Source organism: Colletotrichum higginsianum, chromosome 5 (assembly GCF_001672515.1).
Source record: "Colletotrichum higginsianum IMI 349063 chromosome 5, whole genome shotgun sequence".
In the NCBI taxonomy this organism is placed as follows: Eukaryota; Fungi; Ascomycota; class Sordariomycetes; order Glomerellales; family Glomerellaceae; genus Colletotrichum; species Colletotrichum higginsianum.
In genome coordinates, this window is record NC_030958.1 from 1922735 (window position 1) to 1941472 (window position 18738).

General features: G+C 53.9%; 5 protein-coding genes across 5 annotated transcripts; 3 read left to right on the forward strand and 2 right to left on the reverse strand.

The window, feature by feature from the left end:
- Positions 1-847: 847 nt before the first annotated feature.
- Positions 848-4728, forward strand: CH63R_07506 (RNA-dependent RNA polymerase; the record flags this gene model as incomplete). The annotated part of the gene is made up of 2 exons (XM_018302481.1): positions 848-3731; positions 3797-4728. 2 exons carry the CDS (start codon positions 848-850, stop codon positions 4726-4728), a joined length of 3816 nt encoding a protein of 1271 aa, XP_018157259.1.
- A 1475-nt stretch (positions 4729-6203) lies between these two features.
- CH63R_07507 (uncharacterized protein) lies at positions 6204-6936 on the reverse strand (the record flags this gene model as incomplete). Its single annotated transcript, XM_018302482.1, has 2 exons — positions 6204-6246; positions 6710-6936. The coding sequence occupies 2 exons, from the start codon at positions 6934-6936 to the stop codon at positions 6204-6206; spliced, it is 270 nt and encodes an 89-aa protein (XP_018157260.1).
- A 1092-nt stretch (positions 6937-8028) lies between these two features.
- CH63R_07508 (uncharacterized protein) lies at positions 8029-8760 on the reverse strand (the record flags this gene model as incomplete). The annotated part of the gene is made up of 2 exons (XM_018302483.1): positions 8029-8119; positions 8357-8760. The coding sequence occupies 2 exons, from the start codon at positions 8758-8760 to the stop codon at positions 8029-8031; spliced, it is 495 nt and encodes a 164-aa protein (XP_018157261.1).
- Positions 8761-12823: 4063 nt separating this feature from the next.
- Positions 12824-13360, forward strand: CH63R_07509 (uncharacterized protein; the record flags this gene model as incomplete). Its single annotated transcript, XM_018302484.1, has 1 exon — positions 12824-13360. One exon carries the CDS (start codon positions 12824-12826, stop codon positions 13358-13360), a length of 537 nt encoding a protein of 178 aa, XP_018157262.1.
- Positions 13361-15077: 1717 nt separating this feature from the next.
- CH63R_07510 (uncharacterized protein) lies at positions 15078-17976 on the forward strand (the record flags this gene model as incomplete). Its single annotated transcript, XM_018302485.1, has 2 exons — positions 15078-15752; positions 15817-17976. The coding sequence occupies 2 exons, from the start codon at positions 15078-15080 to the stop codon at positions 17974-17976; spliced, it is 2835 nt and encodes a 944-aa protein (XP_018157263.1).
- Between the last annotated feature and the right edge of the window lie 762 nt (positions 17977-18738).

Here is an 18738-nt window from a genome sequence, read left to right on the forward strand (position 1 = left end):
CAGGCTTTTGAGGCGGTGAATGGGAGCAAGCAAATTGTTTAGATGGCAACGGCTAGTTGCATCTGGTGTGGGAAACTGTTGTCTGGAAACTGGCAATAACGGCCAGCCACCCGTTCCTTCCTCTAATTGGCGAGGAAGAAGAGGGAGGAGATGTGCGCCTACCTACCTAGGTACCTCAAGTCAGGATTTCTTGTTTCACAAAATTGATTCGGCCTTCATTATCGGTCATTTTGTGGCTTCTTTTACGAATTCGTCCGGCTCGTTTCCACTTGCTCATCTCAAGCCTGCCTTCGACTCCCTCCCTCCCGCTGATCCTTTCTGCCACTCTTTCGCCTTTGGGACCATGATAGGCTACATCAAGCATTCGGAAACAAACAAAGAAACAAGTTGGTTTTGATAACGACGAGCAAAACATTGAGTCCAAACAGACACTCTTCGAGGTATGTACCGGTCATAGGCTGTCAAGGCAGCCTCTCTTGAACCACGACCTCCCAATTCCTTCCAGTTTTATTGACTCAGAGGAGGGCGATAATATCAACCAAACTGTCACCGGTCCTTCCAGACACAAGCCAGCATGCAATATCCATCGGGCACACCACAGCACTCCGCACCTTCTCAATAGAACTCAGCTTGTGTCCTGCCCTCTCCTATCCTTCTCACACTATTCTCATCTCTCAACATTCCACTGCCCTCGTCCTCCTCTGCTCTCTCTGTCTCCATTTATCAAAACCAAACAACCACATCTCTTTCTTCTATTCCACAACACCTTCCTTGGACGAGGCAGTCGAATTAACTATTCAACAACCACCTGTTTCACCATTGGAAAGCAAGAACAGACCCTCACATCATGGAAGCTACTGAGACCGAGCCATGGCGGACTTGGCCGGATTTCACCATCAAGATCCATCGCCTTCCCTCCACTGTTAGTCTGGCTGAACTATACAACTCTTTCACAAAACATGGCAACATTTCACTGCTCGAGATCGGCGAGGACCGCAATGGAAACCGAGACGGATTCGCCTTGATCCGTTTTGAGCCCCCGCCCCAGCTCAACTTCTGGTCTTCCAGAGCCCACACTATTAAGTATGGCCAAGACAAAAGCGCACAGGTTTCTCTCAGTGTCTTCAAGACGCCTCATCAGAGATACGAGGGTTTGAGTAAGAGCCCAGCCAACCCCGACATCTGGTTCAAGTCCAAGATGTCCTTGCAAGCTGATCGATTGGATTTTGGCTCGCAACTCCAAGAAGAAGAGATGATAGTGCTGAGGTCTGTCACGGACAGTGTACGCATCGACTTCAATCTCCGGAAAAAAAACCTCACCATCTATTTCGATACTTCCACTCGGGATCGAGCACAGAAACATGCGGTCCAAAACCAGGGCGAAATAGGCGAGGAGGAGTACGACAACTGCGTTACTCACCACAAATGCATCGTAGATTTTTCTCGCCTCAAGGGAGTCATTCGAGCCAACGATGGAAACGGCATGGCATTGGTCATACCGCTGGAGCTCCCCCCTATGTTTTGGACCAAGGCCAACAGAAAAAAGCGTGAGATGATGGCCGTAGGGAGGTCTTCGTGGGGTAACCTGGATATGTGGGAGCGTCGAACCATCATACTCGACGATGAGCAGCATACTCGAGAGTTCCCCGTGACTCTGCAATACGACTTCGACCAGCCGGACTTCATCAACATTGGCCGTTGGACCACCTTTCGATTCATTATGAAGAAGGCCGAAAACGCAGTCGACAATGTACTGGAGGCACTACAGGCCCATAACGTTGCCACTACATTCCTGGACCGATTTGGAGCTGTGCCTTCTCGCTCTGCGCTGCTCAGCACACTTTGCCAACCTACAACTTCAAAGTTCGGCAAGCCGTCCACAAATCATTCGCTGTTGTCTCTCGCACCTCTGTCCCTCGCCCCGGCATCCGATGATCTGAAATTCGAGGTCTTCTATCAGCTAGAAGTCTGCATCTCTCGCGGCGTTCTCTCTGAGTATGCCATCACTCAGGAGTTCGTCAATCAGCTACATCGCATGGACAAGAACCGAGCAAAGTGGATGCTTGAATACTTTGCAGATCAAGGAGCGAGGGTATGGAACCCGATGGAAATGTTTAAAAATGAAGAGGCCCGGTTCTTCTTTCCAAATGCCAGCATGCCGTACTACTGCACCACTATTCGGAAAGTCATCGTCACACCATCGACCATGCATTTCTGCTCCCCAAGTGTAGAAGCATCGAACAGAGTTCTTCGAAAATACAGCTCTCATCAAGACCGCTTCATCAGGGTCCAATTCACGGATGAGCTGTATAAAGGCAAAATATACAATGACGCCGGTGATGAGGTCTTCGACAGGATCTACCGCGCCTTGAAGCGCGGCATCAAGATTGGCAATCGCATCTACGAATTCTTGGCCTTTGGAAATTCGCAGATTCGGGAGTGCGCGGTTTACTTTTTTTGCCCAACGGACTATGTTACTTGTGACGATATTCGGAAATGGATGGGCGAATTCAACCACATCAAAAACGTCGCAAAATATGCCGCTCGCATTGGTCAGTGCTTCTCGACAACAAGGGAGATACGCGGAATTACTGTTCCTCGCATCGAACAAGCCAAAGACATCCAAAGGGGCGAATACTGTTTCAGCGACGGCGTGGGCAAGATTTCGAAACTCCTAGCAGAGATGGTAGTTAACGAGATGGGCCAGGAAGCAGTCGGCATACCGTCTGCTTTCCAGTTCCGCATGGGCGGCTGCAAAGGCATGCTGGCCGTCTGGCCCGATGCAAAGGGACTCGAAGTACATATTCGACCTTCCCAAGAAAAGTTCAAGGCGCAGTTCAACGGATTGGAAATCATCAAGTCTGCACAGTACTCGGTTGCCACCCTGAACCGACAGACGATTACTATTCTTACCACTCTCGGCGTTAAGAGCGAACCCATCTTGAAGCTTGCCAAACAGCAGATTCAGAACTACGAGAAGGCCATGGATGATCAGGTTGCGGCTACAGGTCTGCTGGGCAAGTACATCGACGAGAACATGACTTCCTTGACGATCAAGGATCTCGTCTGCTGGGGTTTCATGGACAAGGAGGTGCAAGAGCCGTTTGTTCTTACGATCTTGAACCTCTGGCGAATCTGGTCCATGAAGCTGCTAAAGGAGAAGGCTCGGGTGATTATTGAACAGAGCGCTTTCCTTCTCGGATGCCTCGATGAAACGGGAATACTGCGAGGTCACTCGAAGGCCACCGAGGGGAAGACCACGCGAAACATTCATGACCTTCCCCAGATATTCCTGCAGATTCCGAACTCCGAAGACGGAAAACACTATTGCGTCACTGGAGTATGCATTGTCGGGCGCAATCCGTCACTTCATCCCGGTGATATCCGAGTTGTGGAAGCGGTCGACGTTCCCACTCTCCATCACCTCAAGAACGTTGTAGTGTTTCCTAGCATTGGCGACAGAGATGTGCCCAGCATGCTTTCAGGAGGAGACCTGGACGGCGACGACTTTTTTGTGATCTGGAACCCTGATCTCATTCCTCGAGAATGGCATCATCCGCCAATGAACTACATCGCGCCGAGGGCCAAGGTGCTGAGGCGCGGGTTCGTCAAAGTATCTGATCTAAGAACATTCTTCGTTCGGTACATCCAGAACGACTGCCTGGCTTTAGTTGCAACTGCGCATCTGGCGCTGGCTGACCACTCCAGAGTAGGAGCCAAAGATCACAGATGTGAGTACCTGCCTTACCTCGATATAACCGCTGAATGCATAGCAGATGCTAACAGACGTTGCCAGGCCTGAAGCTGGCAGAGCTTCATTCTAAGGCGGTCGACTATGTCAAAACAGCGGACCCAGCCAAATTCCCGCCAGACCTACATCCCAAGGCATGGCCTCACTTCATGAATCGGAGATGTACCTACAGGTCATCAAGCGCTCTTGGACAGATATATGACATGATTCAAGACCAGTCTCTCAACCCTCTCTACGGAAATAAATTCGACACGAGAATCTTGACCCGTTTCCCTCTCTCAGACGAGATCCTCCGAAAGGCGCGCAAGGTCAAAACCCAATACGACACCTCTTTGCGTCGCCTCATGAGCCATCGCGACGTCCAGACCGAGTTCGAAGCCTGGACCGGCTTTGTGCTCTCCAAACCACGTGTTGGCAGCGACTACAAGCAGCACGAGGACATTGGCCGGGAGTCGTCAGCGCTCAAACAACGATACCGCGAGATTTGCTACAAGGAGGCTGGCAGCAGGCACTACGACGACTTTGCCCCGTTCGTGGCTGCCATGTACAAAGTCACCGAGGAACAGGTTAACGCAGCCCTTGCGAAGGAGTACGAAGACGAGGAACACAAGAGACATTCGATGCCCCTGACCAGTTTTCCGTGGATCTTCCACTGGATCATGGGCCGTATTGCCACTGGACACGTCAAGATCACCCCGACCGTCGACCCTCAGGCCCAGCCCATGACGAAGAAGTCTTTCCCCATTCGCCGCGCTGAGGGAGACACAGCACAACAGGAGACTCAGCTGGACGACGGAAGAGTGGTTCACCGGGGCGAGCTCTTGGAGGTGTTTGGGAGCCCCACGAAGGAGGATGACAACAAGGTCTTACAGCCACCCGAGGGCGTCGATACTACTGGTGGAGATGAGATACATGTTGAGGAGGAGGAGAGTGCTATGGATGCCATGGACCGACTGATGAGCGGCGCCATGGCCTAGTGAGGCGAAAACAACGGTAGCTTTTCCCGCTGCGACAGGGGCGTTTGACATGTCATTATCGCGGGCCCCAAGTCATCAATTCAGGGAAATACGGGAGGGAGACGGAGCGATACCGGAGAAGGCTTTCCGGGTCAAGCCTGGGTTCCGGCAGACGGCCAGGCGTCCTTTCTTACGAGACATGGGGAGATAGCAGGTGCCCAATAATGGCCTTGTTTTGTGCGTGGCCCGTTTCTCATGTCATTGTGACCTAACCCCAGGAACATCGCTTGGAGCGTCGCCGGGAGATCCTAAGAGCCTCGAACTTGTGGAAGCGTTTCCACGTTACATTACGTTTACCGCGGGAAGGATCCCAAAGGGGGGGGGGGGGATAGAATAGAAATGGAAGGAGGGAAGGGGACAGGCTTGTCGCTCGGGAAAAGGACCGGAAGCAGCCGGCGGTCACGTTCGAGGCCTTTTTTCCCACGGACATGGTGATAATAGGACTAGGATACGTAGCCAAGGCAACCCCTCCTGAGGTCGCACATATACGCAATATGAAGAAAAAACACGGGTACAAAAAAAAAGCACAGTGTAAGTGTTGTACCCGAAATAAAACACATCATAAGGGGAGAGAATGAGACGAGCACGCGGCAGCAGCAAAACCTCAGCAACAGAACTGTAGGTAGCACCAGCATCGAAAGAGAGAGTGAGGGGGAGAGAGAGAGTGAGAAAGAAAGGAAAAGGGGGCGCATCCTGCCGGGCTCCCGTCCAATCCTACGCCGTGCCTATCGGCCTAAAAGGTACGCCCCTCCTCGACCGATACTGACAGAGGCAGCAGCAGGACCGGAAGGATGAGCGAAGGGAAAATAGGATTGCCTGGCACGGCGTGTACCGGATCGTTCATGTCACCACTTTCACTCTCAAGCATGTGTCTTTACGTACATTTCTACTTGGCACACACGCGATGGGGATCTCGACGGCCCTGATACTCTGATGATTTGAATTGCGATGGGAAAAGAAGGAGGGGAGGAGAGGGTGGACCTGAAACTCGTCAACCCCCTCTTGCAGAATCTCATCTGCTGGACCCCTCTTTCTCCTCGTGTTCCCCGTCCAGATCGTTGACCGAACGGGCAACCTGATCGGGTGCGGCATGCGTGCGGCGCGAAGCTCAGAGGTCAACGCGCGCTGCGAGTCCACTCCGTTGTCTTTTTCCTTCCTTCATAGGCACGATCCAGCAGTAAATCTGATCAAAAAAGAGGGGGGGGAGGGGGGATGAAAACACAGTAGGTCGTCGAATTGGCATATTCCACAGAAAGCGGTTACCGTACCAGACCAGTGGATGGGAAATCGAGGCCCATGGGCCATGTGCTGTGATCCGTCTCCACGTCCGAGCGGGCAGAGGGCGGGACAGCCGACGGGGAAGGCTACCCATGTTGCGCGATGCCTGGCGCAGATCAACAGAGAACCCTCTCACTTTCTGACGCATAGATCCGTCCTCAACACCCACTTCTCGCCTGACGTGACCTCGCGCCCCTCGTGCTGTTGACAAGTGGAACATGTGTCAGTCTAAGGGAACCTATACACTGCGGCCAGGAAGGTAAAAATAACAGGGCCAGACGGGAGGGGGGAGATGTAGGGGGTGATCGGTTTGGTGAATACTGCCGAACATGCGGAGTGGGTTGGGCTTATCGGTGAGTGGTTGGGGATTGGGGGAGGAGAGGAGAGGTGAGGCCGCATCAGTGGTGGCCGAGGTTGGGTCGTGTTTCGCGCCACCAAAAGCAACAAAAAGGTACAGGGAAAGGACTACCGGCGAGGAGACCGTGGCAGAGGCCGTGGTGGCAACGGTCGCGGCCACATACGAGCACGCTCAGGTGCGTTTTGCACTGAGCATGCCGGGGATCAGGGGAGGAATCAGGATGCATGGGGAAGGGGGGGGGGGGGGGGGGGGGTTTCTTGAGAGTATGTACACAAACGAGGAAATTTTTCGCAAGACGAGACTTACCAGCATGCAATCTTCCCCATGCTTGTGAAGGAGAAGCATGCCCGTTTCGAGGGCGACCGGGATCTCCTCCTTGGCGGAGCGGCGGTCGTTGGGAAAGAAGACGGTCTCGCCGCCCACACAGCCCTCAGCGGACGAGGTGAGATACAGCAGCAGCGTCCAAGTTGTCTTGCACGTGACGGACCCGGTCGAGGGTTCGGGACTGAACGTGACGTTGTTGGAGTCGTCATCTGTATGTGGGGGGGGGAGTACAAAGGTCAGTTGGATCGATCTTAATGATGAAGAGGAAGCCTGCACGGAAGGCAAGTGAATGATGCAGAATGAAAGAGTAAAGGCTCAGAGACCAAAAGATCCTTGGCTGCTGCAGGTCGTCAAACGATCCCAGCACCATTCACTGCTGAGTTCCTTGTTTGGATAGGGAGATGCGAGATGTCGAAGGGTTTTGGCTGGATCGGACTCGCAGGCTCCCGGGCTCAATCTCTCGCATGACCCGAGGGGGTAACGCCATTGGGTGGGTCGATATGGACCGATTCGCAGGGTTTGGGCCTGCGCGACGAATCGACAAGTTCTTTTGGTGCTGGGATGGGAAGTCTGCGGTAACAGGAAGAGCGTAGACAAAGAGGACTGAGCGGAGGGGATGAGATATCATATATCAAATATGACCATCGCTGGGCTGATCGACGGCCCAGGCTCTTGCTGTGGGGCCCAACATCATCTTCGAAGAATAGTGGGTAAAAGGAAGTTGAATTCTAAGCAGGTTTCTCCACGAGGCGTTGTAAGTCACGATCGCCTTTCGAGACTTTCGTTGTAAGCTGGAGGAGATTGAGACATGCATGTGTTGGAAACTATTCCGAGTCCGGTTCCCATATGACTGGGTCGATGAAGGATACTGTAACGAAAAACTGAAGAAACATATGGATCAAGCGAACTCATTCATCCTTTGCGCAGGTTCGCTGCACTTGACAATTCAGGGCCGCCCGCTTGAACGAAAGATGAATGTCTTGCGACGACCTTCAAACAAACCGGCCTTGCGGACTCAGGAGGTTTAGCCTACACCACGCAACGTGGCAGTTGGTAATTCCCTTTGAGACTTTATAATGAAATGTTTGACAGGCTCTGTCCTTCCATTGCATCTCAGCTTCAGTCATCTAAGAAACCGTGAAAGTTGTGACTTGCTGCTTGTTGCGAGCATGGCAAAGTAATGATTGAAATTATTCGGCCACAGGTCTTGAGTGTATGCAGAAATGGGTACCTTGCCCCGTGACTCGCAGACCACTCATCGCCCCTCGGCGCATGTGGCGTATGGCAGGTCAAAGATCGGGTTATTGAGACTTACAATGTGCGTCGAAATACTGCCCCTTGGAGTAGCGATAGATGCGAATGTTGGGATTCAGGCCGACGACCTCACCACCCCTAGCACAGTCGAACCTTGTTAGCAAGTCTCATGGCATACCCGGAACGAGAAGGTCTTGACGCAGAAGAGTTCCTTCTTCTGTGTGGGTTTCATGTTTGTTATAACTGTTTTGGACGTTTTCTGATTGTGCGCAGACACGGGCGGATCTAGCCGGAAGCGCGTGGGACGGACACATCGCTCAGAACAAGGGTCCGGAGGGGGCGGGGATAGCAAGGGAGAAGAGTCTGCACACTTACCACAAACCCTGAATGTCTTCTTGGCCCAGCGATTCGCGCAGCCCAGTCTCGGTCCAGAGGCGTTGAGCAAATCCGGCATCCTGCACTTGAAAACGGTCGTTCACCCTAACCGCTTCTCCCCGCTTGGGCCGCCCAGGGGTGGTGATCAGCGGCAGGCCCCTAAGGAAGGTGACATATGAACTGCAGAGGGATTTTGGCCAGAAGTTGCGGATCAGAACGATCTTGTCGGGACAAGAGTCGAGCTTGTCGGGAACCAGGTCGGTAACAGGCAACGGTGGCTTAAACTGGGGCCAAGCGGGGGGTACATTGGGGGTGGAAAGAGTGGTTGATTTTGTGTTGCTGCCGTTGTTGGCCCCGGCGCCGGCTTTCGTCTTCGCAGTGTTGCTACCTCTAGGTTTACCCATGATTTAGGTTTAACGCTGTGCCGTACAGATTGGAACGTGGTTCGGAATGATGTGCAGCGAACCAAATAGTAATAGGTGGCTTGCGGTTCCGAGCGGTTGTCTGGGACACAAATCTGAGCTCCCGCTAGTGTTGCAACGCGGCGTGGCACAGAGGGGGGTGGGAGCCGGTGGGCTGGTCCCCGAGAGGAGTCTATACGGTACGGATGAGAAAAACGGGCTGTGTAATGAGCGGGTGATTTGGCGGCTGAATGTGGTCGAATCGAGCCTGGGGGACGCCGTTAGAGCCCTGGGCTTGGTGTGTGAGAGCAATCTCAGGTTTGTGGGCGGCAGAAATAGAATGAAATGATGTCGCCCTGAGTTGGAGGTTGTTGTTGATGGAAGGAAGTGGGCTCAGATGACATACTGCATGCTTTGGGCTCGTGCGCATTTACTGTGCATATGCACAGTGCACACAGTGTCATATACCCTATCCGTAGAGGCACTGCAGTCGCTGATTTGAGATCCCAGTGGGTCTGTACATATATGGAGCCATGACATCGGGGACCCGGGGGTCGCATCGCCGGTGCCAGGGGTCGGCGGCGCTAAGAACTGCGTCGGTCTCTTTGCTCTGAGCATTTGGGGTCTTCTGTCAGTACTGACTTCGACTTTCTCCCTGCCATGTCTGTCCCTTCCGCTTTCGTCATATCTCAGCAGCCAGCCGACCTCCTGCACACTCACAATTTTTTTTCTTTCCAACTAGAAAATGACAGTTGACAAAGTTTTTGTTTCCCCTCCTGATGTATCTAAACCATTGTCGACTTTCTTCAGTACTCGCAATGGAGTTGTCGGCGACAGCATGGCGTACTCGTAGCAAATACGACTCAGATTTCGCACCCATCCCTCTCTGCCGGAACCCAGTCTGTGCACCGAGTACCGACCGTCGAGTTGGCTGCCAGGCGAATATGACCTCTCAAGCCTGCTGGATCTGTGCGCGACGTTGAGTCGCACAAGCCCGATGAGTAAGGGCGTCCTCTGGACGGCGGGTGACGGTGCCACATCAGCAAACTTTCGGCAACGCGGTTGCTCCCGCTCTTAATCGAAACCTCGGGCCGCAAGGACCAAAGTACAATAAATCAAGGGGGGTCGATCGTACAGAGGCGTTGTCTCTACCAAGCTCCGCGAGTAAACTGATCGGTTGCTGTCAGATTGCCGTGTTTGATGGGCACCGGTCTTTGGATGGCAGAACAAAGGTCGCATTGTCCCATCCCATCCCATCGATCTAGCACGATGCAATCTGATCGGTGACCCAGTATTGTGGTAAAGCAATCGTGGCAGCCGGGGTGGGGGAGAGCACACGATAAGCTCGCGCCTCGGCGATCGTGGAGCATCCCACATGCACTGTACCACGTCTAAACTCTTGGTCAATTGGTAAATCCCTCAGCCAGCAGGAGTGGGAGGGTTTTTTTTTTTTGGGGGGGGGGGTTTTGGTACGTGTGTGTGTGTTTGTGCGCGCAGAGGTGTCATCTCAGCTAATACTACACTGTTACTGGGTGTTGATTCGTGACTATTGCCTTTCCTGGCTGAGGCACTAGATCTTGGGGAATGTGATTTGTGACACTGCCGGACCTGAAATCAAGCCCGGCAGGTCCCAACAGCTTGCTTGCTAGCCAGCTGATTACTGGAAAGATCTCTGCGATGAGACCTCACCAACCGCTCTGACATTGCGGAACAGCACTCATCCTAGTTCAACACGCAGCAGAGTTTCTGCTGCAAGCAACCCCTCATGACGGGGGATTGTCGCAATCGGTTCCTGGCCATGATGAAGACAGTGCCATTCTGACCAGTTTGGGTTTGTGCTGTGAGACACCCAAGTCAGTTTGGAACTCGTCAATAGCCGTGAGCCAACACATGTCTCCCGTCCAACCAAACTGTGGCTTGTTTTTGTCTTGGGACAACCCTCGAACCAGGTGCCTGATTGTCGGGACGGCGCTCTCTTCAGCCCAGGGTATGTTGTCGAGAATGGGCAAACCCGTCGCAGTCTCCACAGCTGGCGCCCGACTGCGCACCCCCGTCTCGTGATGCTTTTTTGTGGTGTGGTGCATCTCAGTTTGCGACTCGCCCCGGCATCACTTCTCACGAAGACGACTGCGACAAGCCTCACCCACCTCCTTAAACCACACATGGATCCGACCAACCAAGTGGCGGCACACAACAACTGACCCGGTATTTCAATCATTTTCTAAAGAACCCTGGGCTGATTCGCTCACAAGTTGTTCCAACTATTACCAAGCTCTACGGTCTTGTCCCATCATCGTCGGGCCCGCGGAAGCAAAACAGCAATTCGTATTTGCCCACAGAGTTTAGCGCATCAACATGGCCTGGCTGTCCCCAACAAGGCCCGCGGAACTAGACTTTTCGTTCTGCCTGAGCGGAAGACGGTCGTACAGCATGTTGCGGTGGCGTTGTATTAGACAAACGATGTACAAGCCGCCTGATGACAGCTGGTAAACGTGACATGCACAACAGCCAACCGGATGATTGTTTCCAGCAAAAAGTTGATGTCTGAACGCTTGCCCGCCTGAATCTGGCACGCCTCATCCATAGCACCGCGCATGCTTTGCGGGGACCCGACAACATGGTGCGACTAACAACTGACAGAGCGCAACGATGTTGTCGAATACAATCGACGATCCAGCAATCTAGATCTCGGACAATCGATCGTTGGCGAGACAAGCATGTCTTCTGTTCCGTGTGCTTCGCCGGATGGAGTGCTGGCGCAGGGCCATAAATTGTGGAAGGGGCAGGCTCACGAGGCGTCGATGGTGTACGAGTGTATGTAAGTGAAAAACGACGTCTGATGTGTCATTTTGATGGTCTCGCACATGTTTTTATTGCAGTGGTGTGTGGCCCATGGGACGGTGGTGACCCGCCAGATGCAGCCGTCGTCGAGGGTAGGCGGACAGGCCCCGGGGAAGCCATCCGATCATCTTACTGGCATGTCTGTCGTCTGCAGGTGATTTCGACTGGTGGTACGTAGTTGCAGCCGTTGCAAGGTCGGCTATCGCCCCAAAAAGCGAGCAGGCAGGCCGGAATCGTGCTGTGGGCGATGCTAATTGGGCCTCGCAACCAGGGGCAGAGCGACGTCAGGACGTGCCGCCATTGCTCGACCAGGGCTTTAGTGTGGCATGACAATTGACCGCCATCGTGTTTTCCATGCCATCTGCAGACATGACGACGGGTGGCTGTCGCGGATGCAATGCCGACACTCCCGGCCCTATTGTTCTGCCGCTGTACGAATAGTGTGGACGCATTAGCAGCAGTCGTCGAGTTGCAGTCTTAAGGTGAAGGCGTGTCCTCTGCAAGTTGTGTCGTGTCAATAGTGGGCCGGCATGCATTTCGTCCGTAGTCAACGGGGATAGCATCTTGTCAGCATAGTGCGAAATTGCCGCATTGCAAAGCGAACTGGTTGTTGCGGACACTTGACAAACAGCGAAATTTGGACTCTAGGTTGGGAGAGGGCGTCGCCTGTGATCGATAAGAGCAATTGGTGACGTCTTGGAAACAATGTAAAGGAAAGAGTAGGACACTGAAACAGGCCAAATGCCGAGCTTTCCTATTCAGGCCAGTACGGTTTATTGGCGGGATAGCCCGGGGAAATCTGGTGATTCGATTTGCTCGACGCAGGCAGGAGAAAGTACTGGCTACGATAGTAATACTGGTTATATGCAAGCCTGAGCGGTCAGCTGGTATATATGCATATTGAAACCCACTCTTTGCAAGGGTCCGAAAATTTTAGTGGCGGGAACTTCCTTTCCCCGATATCCAGTTCTAAGGAGCTTGCTTTCCTATCTTGTCCCGCCATAGCTCCGCTTTACCTCTCCCCGGCACACGAACCTCAGCTTGCCCAAGGGACCGCGACTCCATCGACTCCCTTCCGTCTTGATCAATTGACCGTCCGGTCCTTGCCGCTCTGACCCAGTAAGTTTTTTTCTCCCGCAGAAGCCACTGCGGATGCCCTGTCTGACCTTTTTCTTCTTCTTGGGAGGGGTAGGAATCGATGCTCGCGCAACGCTTGCCAACGGCCATGGCTTCCGACAACGAATCGTCCGACTCTCGACCTGCGAGATCGTCGCCTCAGACAACATCCTCTCTCTTTCAATCCAGGGCTACGAAACAGTTGGGCCTCTTCTTTGCCGGCGCCGGCTTCTTCCTCTTCTCGGCCATGATCACGCGTCGCTCCGTGGTTCGCAAACAACTCGCCGCCTTTCCCAAGTTCTACCAGCCCAGCCACTACGCGGCAGGCAAGCAAGGAAATCCCGAAGGAGGCATGATTGCCTTTGAGGCGTTGAATCTGGCGACTCTCAACGTATTCAGCTTTGCCATGATGATGACCGGAGGTGCTGCCTGGGCCTTTGATGTGTCTTCCGTTGACGACCTCAGAGATATGGCCCAAAGAAGCATTCGCGGATCAGCTGCTCAGACGGATGAGGCCGCTGAGCGTGAATTCGAAGAATGGGCTGCCAAGGTTCTGACAAAGTTCGGCAAGATGCCCGCTGAGAGCGAAGAAGAGAATAAAGTCAAAAGTGAGGCCGACTCCAAGACAGGCAAAGAGGGACGGTGAGGTGGCAACGATCATCTAGATCAAAATATCTGTCTGTTGCGAGTACAGATGACCCATGGGTACGGCACGTCCCATTACGGACGCTGCCAGGTCGTCCACGACGCGACACAATGTACATAACCCACAAGGCGCATATCGCTCTTTAAGACACCTCTCACCATGATCGACTCAACAATTGGCATGGACTGGCGTGCATTTCGTCACGTTTGCCATCCAGCAAGACCATTTGCCTTGGCGAGAAAGCGAGACCGGAGCAGCCAGTATGGGATTGATGAAGCCACCAGAATGGCCATGTCAACATCGGTTTCAGAACAGGGCGGCGGTGCGGCCATCTACTGGAGCCCTCCCGTCGTGCCTCGGCAGGGCCCACGGGTCCTGCATCGCGGCGTTCCCAGCGCCATACGGAGTATGCTGATCCGTAATGCTGTCTCAAAGCCACCTCGATAGCCCGATCCGTGAGCCGCGCATACTCGATAACTTCATAAAAGCCAAGCAGCTCTGGTTAGGCGCCTGATCCCCTCATGACTCTGGCGGGGTCGCCGCTTAATAGAAGCTAGTGGTCGAGGAGGGCTTGCAGGCGTTCGGTTGCTCCACGCCCGCGCCATCAGGATCGTGGTTTGGCATGGTCAGCAGCCAATGGCATGTATTGCCCTATCACTTCTCAGAATTTTCTTTGCGCGTTCATGACTTTTCTTTTAGAAGGAGTCTCTCTCTCTCTACCTCCCTCTCTCTCTTCATCTCTGTACAATGAAGTAGTGCTTTGTGAGCTGTCACGAAGTCTTTCTCACCATCCGGAACGGCGTCAATGGCGTCAAATAGGTTGAGCGGTTGACGCAGATGACGCTTGTTTCCGTTCCCGAGATGTTTGACTCGGAGCTCTTTCTTATGTCGACCATGGTTGATGATCTAGGAGGCCACCGACAAGAGAGGTGGATGATACGAGCTGCCTGGAAAGCCACGCCTCATTGGCGATGGGGCTGGGTACGCACCACTGAGGCACCGACAGACTCGATTCGGAGAGAACGACGACTTCGCCTTTGGGGGTGGAGAAAGGGTCCGAGACAACCCATGGCCTTGTAATCACCCCCCGGTCGTCCCGGCCTGCCCCGTCACCATCCCTGATACCTATCTCGTCGACCAGGATTTTGTACCTTGCGGCCCTAGGTACTTAGCAGATCGCCCTCTAGTGCATTCTGGATTTTTGACCACCCACACCCATCCCCCCCTGTTTCCTACGTCCGCAAGAGCTGGGAGGGTGTTAACAAGGGTGCCATACAAATTCATACAAACGGAAGCGCAATGAGCCTTCCGCTGCAGCGACACTCTATGATCCATGCTCTGGCTATCGGACCCGAATCTATGCCAAGTCGCGTCTGGCTCCAGGAGGTAAACCGGGTGGTATTCGTCCACGGCTCCCTCTTGTTTCGGTTCATCTTATAAAACTTCCTCGCCTCCTCATCAATCCCGCTTGCTATAACCTCACACACTTCTTCACTCATAACACGCTGCTTGGACGTACAGCCGTTCACGTATAGCATAGGCTTGCCTCTACACGGCCTCCATTTCTCTCCACTGTTGTCAAGCAATGTGCCAAACCAACATCCAACTTGACTCTTGGTGGTGCTAATCCTCGTACCTTACGTTTCACGTATTCTTGGCCGCCTCCTTACACCAAACCGAAGACCATCGTCTGTCAGGAAGGGCAGTCGAAAAGACAATGTCAATGCAGTCAACAAGTTTCACGCCCATGAGTGGCCACACGACGAATATCAACATGCAACCAGCCCACGGCACGCTCCTCCATGATGGAAAATCCTTGGACGACCAGGAGTATCAACGCGGTGACCCCGTTGCAATCGTCGACGATGGTGCGAGAGAGACTCTTACAGATGCGATCCAAATTCTCAACCTCCGGAACAACCAGTACATGCTCGTCTTACTCAAAGCTGTGTGCTGGGTTCCTACTCACACCGAGCAACGGTCCGGCACCACTTTCTTGCTCACCTTGTACGGACCAAACTTGGACTTTCGTCACTCTCACTCTGAGCGTCCTCAGATGGGGTATCGTGGCATCGCCACTCTTTTCGGTTCCGGCGTCTATGTAGGGCGCGAGGTCGTGCTAGAGGGCAATCTCTCCAGGGTCAACCTTGACCCTGCGAATCGGATTTCTCTATTCACAACTCAGTGGGATGCGCTTTCAGTCCACTCGGAATTGCAACAACCGGCATTGACACCCTCTGCCTCGTCCTGTGCTTCAGAAAGAAGCCCTTCCGAGTCCGGGGATGACGCCCCCCCTCCGCGGTTCTACCGTCTCCAAGGACGAAGGGACTCTGCTATTGAAATTCGAGACCCTGAATCACCAGTTTACAAGTCTTGTACTAACGGGCGAAAGGTGAGCTCCTTATTCGAACAGAACCCCAAGATGTTGAAAACCCAAGCTGACAGCTCCCGAACAGTCGGTCTCACCTAAGCCCCTGTTTACACGCACTGCATCCTTTGCGACGAAATTCAACACCCGCGTCGCGGTAGAAACCCCTTCGCCCAAGCGTCTACAATACGAAAGCAACACTCCCACATGGTCAGACCTGGGATCTGATGACGATTTCGGTTTTGGTGTCGACGCCACGTTTAATCTTGATCCCATCTTCCCTGATGGTCTTGATTTGTGCCTGAACGAACCTCAGTTTGACAGCATGATTGCAGACAGCGACTTGCAAGTCAATTTTGTTTTCCTGCCACAAAATGGAGGCAGCGATTATGCGCCTGGGCACGCCGAACATCAACGGCCAAATGGCGGCGGCCAAGAGCCTCTGTGGCCCACGCACGGCATTCCGGCAGGTCAAGATACTGCCTGGGATCCTCTGCAAATGCCACCGCAACACGCGCCGGAGATGCGGCCACAACAACTCCCAATGCCTCAACGCCAGCAGCAGCCACCTATGAGACAGGGCCCCCAGACCGAATACTATGAGCAATATCGGCTTGCAGAAGATCAAGCCAGCTCTCATATGCACTCCGGGCCTGATGCGCACCACCCTCAGCAGCCGGAAGCCCCGCACATGCCCAATGATGCCCGCGCGGGTTATGCGCCATCTCAACTACCCCCGGTAGCTGCCTCTCAACCCATCCAAGGATTCCAGATGCAGTCCCGCTACCCGGAGTCTTCCAGCAGATTACCTGTCCCAGGTGCCCCCATCAGCTCTTTCCCGACGCCTCAGGAGGTTCACATCATTCAAAGCAACCGTCACGAGCCACGCCAGCCTCACCCCCTGGCCTCCAGCTCCTACAGTCCGGTGCAAGAAGGGACATTGCCTTCATCGTCACATAGCCAGCAGTCTAGGCGCAGTCCGATGTTAGAGGAACCACGGGCGGCTGGCACTCGAAGCACGCCAGTCACAGCTCGCCGAGCATCAACTCAGTCCGTCCATACGTTTTCGCCGAATGCGTTGGTCGAGTCCTTCCGTCAGAGCACGCAGGCGCACATTGCTACGTTGCAGAACCACCACGACCAGTTACAGCGGAACCCAACTACTGACGACGAGTTTCGCCAGGCCATTGAGGCATTGCAGGCTGCTCGCCGAGCCGCGGATGACTCCTTGCAGCAACTTGGTCTGCTCCAGCCTATCACCGGGATTCCTCTGAAAGGCACTGAGAAGAGGCTCCAATCCCTCGCTGATCAAATTGTTGACGCGATGAAAGCTTTGTTTCCAAATGCTTCAAATTCGTCTGAGCAGAGCGTTCAGAGCATGGTCCAGAAAGTTCAGAGCCTGAAGGACTTCATTGAGTACGTCGAGGGTGTCCATCCCGAAGTAGTCAAACGGGCTCAGGAGCCCGCTACTGCTGCTACCTGCGACAAGAAGATGAACGCACCAGCTACTACGGCAGGCCGAGTGCCCTCGGCTCCGGCCTCGGTGTCCTCCCAAGCCGCGGACGACTCTGACTCTTGCCGCTGGGCCGACGGCCAGACCACTCCCCCGCCAGACCGGTCATCCGCAATGGTGCAGAACCGAGACCGCTCGCGCATGTTCCGCGACATGACGACCGCCCACAGTCGTCGTACCGAGCACCGAGTCAACAATGGCCCGGAGTTTTACCCCCCCAATAGCTACAGCCAGCCCTCATCTCGGGTTCACTCGCCGATGGCCGCCCACTCGGTACCAGTTGAGGCTCAGCATCCCGCCGGACACGGCTTCTTCCACCAACCTCTTCCGACCCCTCTCCAGCAGACGATGCAGATGCCGGATTTTGGCGCGCCGATGGAATCTCGGCCGATGCATGCCTACCCGCCGCCGGCTTCGGTCGAGATGATGCGTCCAATGCAGCCCATCCCGAGCCTGCCCCCTCAGCAACATTACACAACTCAGCAGGAGAACTCATTCTACCTGCGACCGAACCCGTCTAGCAACATCTACCCCGCGAGCGGAGCAGAGATGCCGCAGACGGCGTACGCCCCACGGTCTCCGTTGTCTTTCCAGCCGGGACCGGCCCCGTCTCATGCCGGTTACTACCAAGATGTAAGGTCCACGCTTCCGGACCGACGGACGGTTCGTCAGGAACGCCCTGCCCCTTACTCTCTCAACTACAGAGATCAGAGACGACGCAGGGGAAGCCAGTGATGGCCCATGCACTTCTCGTATGTGCCTGTGAGCACATGATTCCTACACTCACGTCGGCTGCGCCGTACAACATGAAAAGTTTTTCATTTTGGCTTCAAAACTAGCGAGCATCTGATATCCTGCTGCATTCTTTCTGGCGAGGCGTTTCCAAAGTGTCAACTTTGTTTTTGTTTTCTCCATCCATGTCGCTCTGGCTGCTGGACTTCGCGTGGGAGGCTAAGCTCTCGCGCTTATCAGCCCTTAATTTCTAACTCCTAAAACATACACAATGCTTCAAGGCCTCTTGCTTGGACCTCTTTTTCTTGGTGTTATGGGGGTCTGGAACACTCCCGGGGGGCGATGAAGTGATGGGACATTGAGTACACGAGACACGCACGAGCCTGGGGTGGACTTGCGGGAGGGGAGTTGTATCAGTAGATGAATCTCTGTGTTTTTGGTGTTATTGGGATGGCTATAAAAAAGTCTTTACGATATTCGTCTTTACAATCAATGATCAATGATCAAATCATCCAGAACACCCATTCTCTGTTTTGTGATATATGAGGCAACATTCTGTGAGTGAGGGATGGTGAGAATGAGCATTGATTCAACATCTGTCGCATGGTTTAGGAGATGCCCGCAGTAAGCCGCGCCTTGGATGGATCCCACCGGTCGGCCGGAACCGTTGTCTACCTACGGCCCCGGAAGCCGAGTAACTGCACGGACCCCGGCTCCGCGCTCCACCCAGCGTCTCCAACTCCTTGTGTGCCCCTCCCCCGCCGC